The 11,479-nt window shown below is 53.5% G+C and overlaps 1 protein-coding gene across 1 annotated transcript; it reads left to right on the forward strand.

The window, feature by feature from the left end:
• Positions 1-4,347: 4,347 nt before the first annotated feature.
• Positions 4,348-11,452, forward strand: LOC136306086 (sodium/potassium-transporting ATPase subunit alpha-1-like; the record flags this gene model as incomplete). Its single annotated transcript, XM_066209433.1, has 3 exons — positions 4,348-4,451; positions 10,534-10,656; positions 11,226-11,452. Coding segments are annotated over exons 1-3 (356 nt in total), but the record flags the coding sequence as incomplete, so codon positions are not given.
• Between the last annotated feature and the right edge of the window lie 27 nt (positions 11,453-11,479).

Consider the following 11,479-nt stretch of genomic DNA (forward strand, 5'->3'; position numbering starts at 1 on the left):
GATTCCCCCCCCCAAAAAAAATATTTTGACGCCCCCTCCCCCCAAAAATTGCGCTGTGCCTTCCCGGGGGGGAGGGGCGGGAGGAGGCCACTCCCCCTTTCCTCAGCCACGCCCCCTTTGCTGAGCCCCGGCCCCTTTTCTGAGCCCCGCCCCCTCCTCTGCCCCTCCCCCCCGAAATTCCCGGCGTGGGGGGGAGGGGGAGGGGCGAAGGGGGAGGGGGAGGGGCGGGGGGAGGGGTCCCGGGGTGGGAGGGGCGTTCTGTCGTTAATTAATTCATTAATTATTATTATTATTAATGATAATAATTTCGGTTGGGGGTGTGGGGGATTCTTGGGGATTTTTTATTTCTCTTTTTATTTTTATTTTTTATTATTTTTTATTAATTTTTCTTCCTATTTTTATTCCTATTTTTATTTCTTTTTTAATTTTAATTTTTACTTTTATTCGTTTTATTTTTTTATTTTTTTCTGAGGATTTTTTTCGGGGCGATTTTTAAAAAAATAGAATTTTTTTTTTGTGTTTTTCCCCTCCCCCCCTCCTCGGTTGGGGGGGGCGTGACGTCATCGCGCCCCTCCCCCTCCAAAAAAACCTACAAAAAACACAAAAAATAATAAAAACCCACCCGGACTTTTACGAGCGTCTCGAGACTCCCGAAATCGCCCGAAATCGCCCCAAAAAAAATCCCCCAAAAAAATCCCCCGAGGCCGCCGCCAGGGGGCGCCGGCGGCGCGCGCAGAGCGGGATGCAAATGAGATGCAAATGAGCGGCGAGATCAAAGGGACGCCCCCTCAAGGTCGCCGTGGCAACCAGACGTGACGTCATCGGGGACACCGCGCGCGGCTGCGGAGGGGGGGAAACCCCCCCGAAAATAAACCCGGGAACCCCAAAATAAAAACCAAAATTAAAACCAAAATAAACCCGAAAATAAACCCGGGAACCCAAAATAAAAATTAAAATAAAAACTTAAATAAAAACTAAAATAAAAACTAAAACAAACCCGAAAATAAACCCGGGAACCCCAAAAAAAAACTAAAATAAAAACTAAAATAAACCCGAAAATAAACCCGGGAACCCCAAAATAAAAACCAAAATAAAAACCAAAATAAACCCGAAAATAAACCCGGGACCCCAAAATAAAAATTAAAATAAAAACCAAAATAAACCCGAAAATAAACCCGGGACCCCAAAATAAAAACTGAAATAAAAACTAAAAAATAAACCCGAAAATAAACCCGGGAACCCCAAAATAAAAATTAAAATAAAAGCTTAAATAAAAACTAAAATAAAAACTAAAACAAACCCGAAAATAAACCCGGGAACCCCAAAATAAAAACTGAAATAAAAACCAAAATAAACCCGAAAATAAACCCGGGGACCCCAAAATAAAAACTGAAATAAAAACCAAAATAAACCCGAAAATAAACCCGGGGACCCCAAAATACAAACCAAAATAAAAACCAAAATAAACCCGAAAATAAACCCGGGAACCCCAAAATAAAAACTGAAATGAAAACCAAAATAAACCCGAAAATAAACCCGGGGACCCCAAAAATAAAAACTGAAATAAAAACTAAAATAAACCCGAAAATAAACCCGGGGACCCCAAAATAAAAACTGGAATAAAAACCAAAATAAACCCGAAAATAAACCCGGGACCCCAAAATAAAAACTGAAATAAAAACCAAAATAAACCCAAAATAAACCCGGGAACCCCAAAATAAAAACTGAAACAAAAACTAAAATAAACCCAAAATAAACCCGGGAACCCCCAAAATGAGCAGGGGAGGGGGCGGGGTGACGTCATCAATTCCCAATTTTGGGGGGTCCCCAATTTGGGGAGGGGGTTCCCTGTGAATTTGGGGTCTCCGTTAATTATTCGGGGTTCCTGGTAATTAATTTGGGGTCCCCGTTCAATAACTCGGGGTCCCCGTTGATTAGGGGAGGGTCATTAATTTGGGGAGGGGTCTCCATGGGGGGATTTCTCCCCAGTTTTCCCGGGAATTGACCCCAATTTTTCTGGGAATTCTCCCTCCATCTTTGGGGGGGAATTTCTCCCCAGTTTCCCCCCGATTTTCCCCAATTTCTCCCCATTTTTGGGGGGAATTTCTCCCCAATTTCCCCCCGATTTTCCCCAATTTCTCTCCATTTTTTGGGGGGGATTTCTCCCCATTTTTTGGGGGGATTTCTCCCCAATTTCCCCCCGATTTTCCCCAATTTCTCCCCATTTTTGGGGGGATTTCTCCCCAATTTCCCCCCGATTTTCCCCAATTTCTCCCCATTTTTGGGGGGATTTCTCCCCAGTTTCCCCCCGATTTTCCCCAATTTCTCCCCATTTTTCCTGGGAATTTCTCCCCAATTTCCCCCCGATTTTCCCCAATTTCTCCCCATTTTTCCTGGGAATTTCTCCCCAATTTCCCCCCGATTTTCCCCAATTTCTCCCCATTTTTGGGGGGATTTCTCCCCAATTTCCCCCCGATTTTCCCCAATTTCTCCCCATTTTGGGGGATTTCTCCCCAATTTCCCCCCGATTTTCCCCAATTTCTCCCCATTTTTGGGGGGGGATTTCTCCCCAATTTCCCCCGATTTTCCCCAATTTCTCCCCATTTTTGGGGGGATTTCTCCCCAATTTCCCCCGATTTTCCCCAATTTCTCCCCATTTTTGGGGGGGATTTCTCCCCCATTTCTCCCCGGATTTTCCCCAATTTCTCCCCATTTTTCCTGGGAATTTCTCCCCAATTTCCCCCCGATTTTTCCCAATTTCTCCCCATTTTTGGGGGGGGATTTCTCCCCAATTTCCCCCCGATTTTCCCCAATTTCTCCCCATTTTGGGGGGATTTCTCCCCAATTTCCCCCCGATTTTCCCCAATTTCTCCCCATTTTTGGGGGGATTTCTCTCCCTTTTCCCCCAATTTTCCCGATTTCCCCCGATTTCTCCCCAGTTTCCCCCCGATTTTCCCCAATTTCTCCCCATTTTTGGGGGGATTTCTCTCCCTTTTTCCCCAATTTTCCCGATTTTCCCCGATTTCTCCCCAATTTCCCCCCCCATCCAAGGTCACCCCCAAACCTCCCCCCCCCCAACGCCGCCCCCCCGCGGTCGCCAAGGAAACCCCGTTGCCGCGGTGCCCCCGTTGCCATGGCGACCCCGCGTCTCCATGGCGACCCCGCCGGGGATGCTGCGCCGCTCATTAACCCTTAATTACGGGGGGTTTTAATTACCCGGGGGGGGCGTTCATTAATTAATTCGGGGGAGGGGGCGCTGCGGGGTTTTTTTTGGGGGGGTGGGGGGGCGCGGCCGCATTGCGGGTGGAAGGGGCGGGGTTTTTTAATTAGAGCGGCGTTAATTAGAGGGGTTAATTAGCGCGGATTGCGATGGGGGTTAATTAGTGGGGGGGTCCTTGATTGGGGTTTTTTTGGGGGGGGGGGGACGGGCCGCATTGCGGCGGGGGCTGCGCCAATAAATGAATAAATAAATCTTTATTTTAAATGGATAAAGCTTTATTTGTTGGGGGGGGGCGGTTAGGGGGGCGTTTTGTAATTAAAAGGGGTCGTTAATTGATGAGGGGATCGCGCTGATTGGGGGGGGAAGGGCTGCGGGGACCCCCGAAGTTTTCATTTTTATTTTATTTTATTTTATTTTATTTTATTTTATTTTATTTTATTTTATTTTATTTTATTTTATTCTGGGAACCACCACCACCCCCCCCCCGCCCGAATTTTCCAACCCCCCTCATTTTTATTTTATTTTATTTTTATTATTATTTTATTTTATTTTTTATTTCATTTCATTCTGGAACCCCCCCGAATTTTCCAAACCCCGCCCCCTCCCCCGTGTTTTTTTTTTTCTTTTTTTATTTTTAAATTATTTTTTCTTTCTTTTATTCTTTTTTCTTTTTTCTTTTTTTTTTATTTTATAATTTTTTTCTTTTTTTTTAAAATTTTTAATCTTTTTTATTTTCTGATTTTTTTTCTCTTTTTAAAATTTTTTTTCTCTTTTTTTATATTTTAAATTTTTTTTTTAATATTTTTACATTTTAATTTTTTTTTTCATCCTTTAATTTTTTAAATATTTTTTTTTTTCGTTATTTCACTTTTTCATCTTTTTCTCCATCTTTTCCTCTTCCCCATCTCTTCATTTTTTAAAAATTTATTTATTTCATTTTTTTCCTCCCCCCCCCCTCCACCTCCCCTCCCCCCCCCCCGCAATCCGCAGTAAAAGGGGCGTGTCCTTTGCGGGGGGGGGGCGTGAACCTCGCTCTCCCATTGGCCCAAACCCGCCCCCCGAGCCCCCCCCCCCGAGGCAGCAGAGCCGCTTCCCCCGCGCCCCCCGCCCCAGAACCGCCGCAGCCTCCGACGGCTCCGGGACCCCTCCCCAAAAAAACCAACCCCCCCCCCCAAAAAAACCCCCAAAAAACTCCTCCGGGCCGCGCCCCCCCCGCGCCGCAGCCATGGGGGTACGTGGGGAAACGGGCGGGGGGCGAGGGGCGGGCGTGCAAGGGGGGTGTGCAAATGGGGCTGGAAAAGGGGCTGGGGGTGTGAAAATGGGGCTGGGGGGGTTTAAATGGGGGCTGGGGGTGTGTAAAATGGGTCTGGGGGGTGTAAAATAGGGCGGGGGCTGTGAAAATGGGGCCTGGGGGGTGTAAAATGGGTCTGGGGGGGGTTTAAATGGGGCTGGGGGGGTTTAAATGGGGCTGGGGGTGTGTAAATGGGGTGGAAAAGGGGCCGGGATGAGCGTGCAAAAGGGGATGGATGAGCGTGCGAAGGGGATGGAGGGCCGGGAAAAGGGGCCGGGGGAGTGTGCAAGGTGCGGGGGGGGGCTGGAAAAAGGGTCGGGATGAGCGTGCAAGGGTCGGGATGAGCGTGCAAGGGGATGGATGAGCGTGCAAGGGGATGGATGAGCGTGCAAGGGTCGGGATGAGCGTGCAAGGGGATGGAAGGGACGGGGCCGAGCGTGCAGGGTGAAGGAGGGGCGGGAAATGGGTCGGGACGGGCGTGCAAAGGGGGAACCCCGCAGGGGCGTGCAAGGGGCTGGGATAGGTGTGCAAGGTGCGGGGGGGGGAGCTGGAAAAGGCTCCGGATGAGCGTGCAAAGGGGCGGAAATAGACAGGGGCGAGCGTGCAAGGGGCGGCCGCGGTGCCGCAGGGGCGTGCGGGGCACTGCAGCAGAGCCGCAGGATGAGCGTGCAAGGGGCCGGGGGGGTCCTGCAGGGGCGTGCGAGGGGCCCGGACAGGTGTGCAAGGGGCTGGACAGGTGTGCAAGGGGCCGGACAGGTGTGCAAGGGGCTGGACAGGTGTGCAAGGAGCCGGACAGGTGTGCAAGGGGCCGGACAGGTGTGCAAGGGGCAGGGACAGGTGTGCAAGGAGCCGGACAGGTGTGCAAGGGGCCGGACAGGTGTGCAAGGGGCCGGACAGGTGTGCGAGGGGCTGGGACAGGTGTGCAAGGGACCGGGACAGGTGTGCGAGGGGATGAGTGTGAGAGGATGAGCGTGCAAAGGCGCTGCCGCAGGGGCGTGCGAGGGGGACGGGCGGGGACGGTGCTGGAAGGAGCCGGGTGGGCGCGCCAGGTGTGCCAGGTGTGCCAGGTGTGCCAGGGGACACTCGGGGGACATCGAGGGGACAGCCAGGGGTGTGCCCGGTGTGCAAGGGGACACCGAGGGGACAGTGCCAGGTGTGCCAGGGAACGCCGAGGGGACAGCCAGGGGTGTGCCCGGTGTGCCAGGGGACGCCGAGGGGACACTCAGGGGACACGGAGGGGACAGTGCCAGGTCCCCCCACCCCCCGCCCGGGCCCGTGACGCGGCTCCTGCGTCACCCGCGGCCGCACACGCGTGTCCCCCGTTGTCACCAGCGTCCCCTGAGCGTGTCACGAGTGTCCCCTGAGCGTATCACGATGGTCACGAGTGTCCCCGAGTGTGTCACGAGCGTCCCTCGGCGTGTCACGAGTGTCCCCCTGGTGTGTCCCGCCTGTCACGAGTGTCCCCCGCGTGTCCCCTGAGCGGCCTCGGCCCCGCGCCAGCGCCGCCGCCGCCAATCCCCGCTGATGTCCCCAAATCCCCGCTGATGTCCCCGTGTCCCCAAATCCCCGCTGGTGGCCCCGTGCCCCTGTGTCCCCAGATCCCAATGTCCCCAGGTCCCCGTGCCCGTGTCCTTGTCCCCGCGCCAGCGGCGCTGCCAGGCCCCGAGGCGCTGTGTCCCCATCCCCACGTCCCCGTGTCCCCATCCCTGTCCCCGTGTCCTTGTCCCCACATCAGTGGCGCTGCCAGGCCCCGAGGCTCGTGGTGTCCCCGCGTCCCCATCCCGATGTCCCCGTCCCTGTCGCTGTCCCCCCCCCCCGGTGTAAATCCCGCTGTCCCCGAGTCTCGGGACGTGCAAATCCCGATGTCCCCGAGCGTGTCCTTGTCCCTGCGCCACCAGCGCAGCCGGGCCCTGGACCCTCCCGGTGTCCCCTTGTCCCCATCCCGGTGTCCCTGTCCCCGTGTCCCGTCCCAGTGTCCCCATCCCGGTGTCCCCATCCCGGTGTCCCTGTGCGTGTCCCCAAAGCCCGATGTACCCAGGCGTGTCCTTGTCCCTGCGCCACCAGCGCAGCCGGGCCCTGAGTCCCCTCTGTGTCCCCTTGTCCCCATCCCGGTGTCCCCATCCCGGTGTCCCCATCCCTGTCCCCATCCCGGTGTCCCCTCCCTGTGTAAACCCCGATGTCCCCATGTTCCCGTGTCCCCAAACCCCGATGTCCCCAGGCGTGTCCTTGTCCCCGCGCCAGCGGCCTGGCCGGGCCCTGAGTCCCCCCAGTGTCCCCATCCCTGTCCCCATCCCTGTCCCCATCCCTGTCCCCGTGTCCCCATCCCGGTGTCCCCATCCCTGTCCCCATCCCTGCCCCCGTGTCCCCATCCCGGTGTCCCCATCCCTGTCCCCATCCCTGTCCCCGTGTCCCCATCCCTGTCCCCGTGTCCCCATCCCGGTGTCCCCATCCCTGTCCCCATCCCTGTCCCCATCCCTGTCCCCATCCCTGTCCCCGTGTCCCCATCCCTGTCCCCGTGTCCCCATCCCTGTCCCCATCCCGGTGTCCCCATCCCGGTGTCCCCATCCCTGTCCCCGTGTCCCCATCCCTGTCCCCATCCCGGTGTCCCCCATCCCTGTCCCCATCCCTGTCCCCATCCCTGTCCCCGTGTCCCCATCCCTGTCCCCATCCCGGTGTCCCCATCCCTGTCCCCATCCCTGTCCCCATCCCTGTCCCCGTGTCCCCATCCCGGTGTCCCCATCCCTGTCCCCGTGTCCCCATCCCGGTGTCCCCATCCCTGTCCCCATCCCTGTCCCCATCCCTGTCCCCGTGTCCCCATCCCGGTGTCCCCATCCCGGTGTCCCCAAGCGTGTCCTTGTCCCCGCGCCAGCCGCCTGGCCAGGCCACAAGGCCCCGTGTCCCCACCCCAGTGTCCCTCTGCATGTCCCCAAATCCCGATGTCCCCCTGTCCTTGTCCCTGTGTCCCCATCCCGGTGTCCTTGTCCCCATCCCGGTGTCCCCCTGTCCCCCGTGTCCCCTGTCCCCGATGTCCCCAACCCCCCATGATGTCCCCAGTGTCCCTGTGTCCCCATCCCTGTCCCCGTGTCCCCAGCCCGGTGTCCCTGTGCCCACCCCCGGAAAAGAGGGAAACCCCATTAAAAACCGCGGGAATTCCCCCCAAAAAAGGGAAAATTCCCATAAAAACCAGGGAGACTCTGCCCCGGAACTGGGAAAATTCCCCCCAAACAGGGAAAAGTCCCCCCAAAATAGGGGAAATTCCCCCCAAAAAGGGAAAATTCCCATAAAAACCAGGGAGATTCTGCCCCGAAACTGGGAAAATTCCCCCCAAACAGGGAAAAGTCCCCCCAAAATAGGGGAAATTCCCCCCAAAAAGGGAAAATTCCCCCCAAAAAAGGGAAAATTCCCATAAAAACCAGGGAGACTCTGCCCCGGAACTGGGAAAATTCCCCCCAAACAGGGAAAAGTCCCCCCAAAATAGGGGAAATTCCCCCCAAAAAGGGAAAATTCCCCCCAAAAAAGGGAAAATTCCCATAAAAACCAGGGAGACTCTGCCCCGAAACTGGGAAAATTCCCCCCAAACAGGGAAAAGTCCCCCCAAAATAGGGGAAATTCCCCCCAAAAAGGGAAAATTCCCCCCAAAAAAGGGAAAATTCCCATAAAAACCAGGGAGACTCTGCCCCGAAACTGGGAAAATTCCCCCCAAACAGGGAAAAGTCCCCCCAAAATAGAGAAACCCCGTAAAAACCAGGGAAAATTCCCCAAAATAGGGAAAATTTTCCCTAAAAGAGAGAAAATTAGCGAGACCCCAAAACCGGGGATTCCCCCCACCCCCCAAAAAATGGAATTTTCCCTAAAAATAAGCAAATCGAGATTTTCTAAAATTGAGGGAAAAATCCCCCCCAAAAAGAGAGAGAAATTATTTAAAAAAAAATTAAAATTAGGGAGAGCCCCCCAAACCCGGCGATTTCCCCCCAAAACCGCGACCCCCAAATTCCCGGTTTTTGGGGTCCCCTCCCCCCTCGCTGGTTTCCCCTCCCCCACCCCGGGGATTTCCCCTCCCCCCCCCCCCGGATTAACGGGGAGCAGATGGCGGGGGGGGGAGGGGCGGGGAGGGGGAGGGGAAGGGAGGGGGAGGGGAAGGGAGGGGGAAAAAAAAAGGGGGAAAAATTTGGGGGAAAAATTTGGGGGAAATTTCGAGGGATTTGGGGGTCCCGGGAGGGATTTTGGGGGGGGATAAAGGGGAAAATTGGGGGAAAACTGGGGGAATTTGGGGGAAAACTGTGGGAATTTGGGCGCTCTGGGGAGATCTTGGGGAATTTGGGGGGAATTTGGGGGATTTTGGGGTCCTTGAAGGAGATTTTGGGTGGGGGGACATTTCTGTGCCGCCTCTGGGGCAATTCCAGGGATTTCTGTGCCATTTTTTGGGAGCTTTGGGGGCATTTCTGGTCCGTTTCGGGGGAATTTTTGTCCATTTCTGGGTTTTTGGGGGCGGGGAGGTTTCGGTGGTTTCTGTCTCGTTTTTGGGGGGTTTTGGGGATATTTCTATGACATTTTTTGGTCTATTTCTGCGCCATTTTTGGGGGGATTTTGGTCTATTTCTGCACCATTTTTGGGGGGATTTTGGTCTATTTCTGTGCCATTTTTGGGGGGATTTTGGTCTATTTCTGCGCCATTTTTGGGATTATTTTTGGGACATTTCAAGGTATTTCTGTGCCATTTTGGGGGGATTTTGGGATTATTTTTGGGACATTTTTGGGATTATTTTTGGGACATTTCAAGGTAGTTCTGTGCCATTTTTGGCGGGATTTTGGGATATTTCTGTTCCATTTTGGGGGTGATTTTTGGGATATTTCAAGGTATTTCTGCGCCATTTTTGGGGGGATTTTGGTCTATTTCTGTGCCATTTCTGGGGGGATTTTGGTCTATTTCTGTGCCATTTTTGGGGGGGATTTTGGTCTATTTCTGCGCCATTTTTGGGGGGATTTTTGGGACGTTTCAAGGTATTTCTGTGCCATTTCTGGGGGGATTTTGGTCTATTTCTGTGCCATTTTTGGGGGGATTTTTGTCTATTTCTGCGCCATTTCTGGGGGGATTTTTGGGACGTTTCAAGGTATTTCTGCGCCATTTTTGGGGGGATTTTTGGGACGTTTCAAGGTATTTCTGTGCCATTTTTGGGGTGATTTTTGGGACGTTTCAAGGTATTTCTGTGCCATTTCTGGGGGGATTTTGGTCTATTTCTGTGCCATTTTTGGGGGGGATTTTGGTCTATTTCTGCGCCATTTTTGGGGGGATTTTTGGGACGTTTCAAGGTATTTCTGTGCCATTTCTGGGGGGATTTTGGTCTATTTCTGTGCCATTTTTGGGGGGATTTTTGTCTATTTCTGCGCCATTTTTGGGGGGATTTTTGGGACGTTTCAAGGTATTTCTGCGCCATTTTTGGGGGGATTTTGGTCTATTTCTGTGCCATTTTTGGGGGGATTTTTGTCTATTTCTGCGCCATTTCTGGGGGGATTTTTGGGACGTTTCAAGGTATTTCTGCGCCATTTTTGGGGGGATTTTTGGGACGTTTCAAGGTATTTCTGTGCCATTTTTGGGGTGATTTTTGGGACGTTTCAAGGTATTTCTGCGCCATTTTTGGGGGTGATTTTTGGGACGTTTCAAGGTATTTCTGCGCCATTTTTGGGGGTGATTTTTGGGACGTTTCAAGGTATTTCTGTGCCATTTTTGGGGGTGATTTTTGGGACGTTTCAAGGTATTTCTGCGCCATTTTTGGGGGGGATTTTTGGGACGTTTGAAGGTATTTCTGTGCCATTTTTGGGGGGATTTTTGTGACGTTTCAAGGTATTTCTGCGCCATTTCTGGGGGGATTTTTGGGACGTTTCAAGGTATTTCTGCGCCATTTCTGGGGGGATTTGGGGCGGGTTTGGGGTGATCCCCCCCGGTTTTCGGGGGTGTCTCTGCGGGCGCTGCGGGGCCGCCTCGGGGGGGGTCTGGGGGACCCCCAGTAACGGCCCCCCCCCAGTTCGGCGGCTCCGACAGTTACCGCGTGGCCACCACGCAGGACAAGGGGGGCGACAAGGAGTCCCCCAAAAAGGGCAAGAGCAAGACCCGGGACCTGGACGACCTCAAGAAGGAGGTGGCCATGGTGAGTGGAAAAAAAAAAAAAAAACAAAAAAAAAGGATTTTGGGGGAAAATTTGGGGGGGTTTGGGGGGATTCGGGGTGAAATTAGGGGAATTGGGGGGAGGTTTGGGGGGCTTGGGGAGGGTTCGGGGGGATCTGTGGGGCTTTTAGGGGGATTAGGGGGAATTTTGGGGGGTTTTGGGGAGGATTTGGGGGATTTAGGGGGGATTCGGGAGGGTTTGGGGGTGAAAAAAGAGATTTTGGGGGGATTTGGGGGTGAAATAAAGGGATTTTTGGGGGGGATTTGGGAGGGATTTCGGGGGAACTTCGGGGTGAGCTGAGAGGATGTGGGGGGATTTTTGGGGAGATCTCCCGAGGTTTTGGAGTTCCCGGAATTTGGGGCTCCCGGAATTTTGGGGTTGCCGGAAATTTTGGGGTGAATTTCCCGGGATTTTGGGGCGATTTCTCCCACTTTTGGGGTTCCCTGGATTTGGGGTGAATTTCCCGGGATTTTGGGGGGAATTTCCCGGGATTTTGGGGGGAATTTCCGGGGATTTTGGGGCGATTTCTCCCAATTTTGGGGCTCCCGCAGACGGAGCACAAGATGTCCATCGAGGAGGTTTGCAGGAAATACAACACCGACTGCGTCCAGGTGGGTTCTGGGGACATTTCCGGCCCCTTTGGCACTTTTTGGGAATTCCAGGAATTCCGGGGGTGGCCCGGCCCCCTTTTGGGGGGATTTGGGTTTTTTTTGGTGATTTTTGGGGCATTTTCTGAATTTTTGGGGGGATATTTTCTCTACTTTTGGGGCTTTTTTTGGTGCTTTTGGGGGCTTTTCTTTGGTGT

This window comes from Chamaea fasciata, unplaced genomic scaffold (genome assembly GCF_029207755.1).
Source record: "Chamaea fasciata isolate MVZ Bird 193981 ecotype frontalis unplaced genomic scaffold, bChaFas1.0.hap1 SCAF_968, whole genome shotgun sequence".
Taxonomy (NCBI): Eukaryota; Metazoa; Chordata; class Aves; order Passeriformes; family Sylviidae; genus Chamaea; species Chamaea fasciata.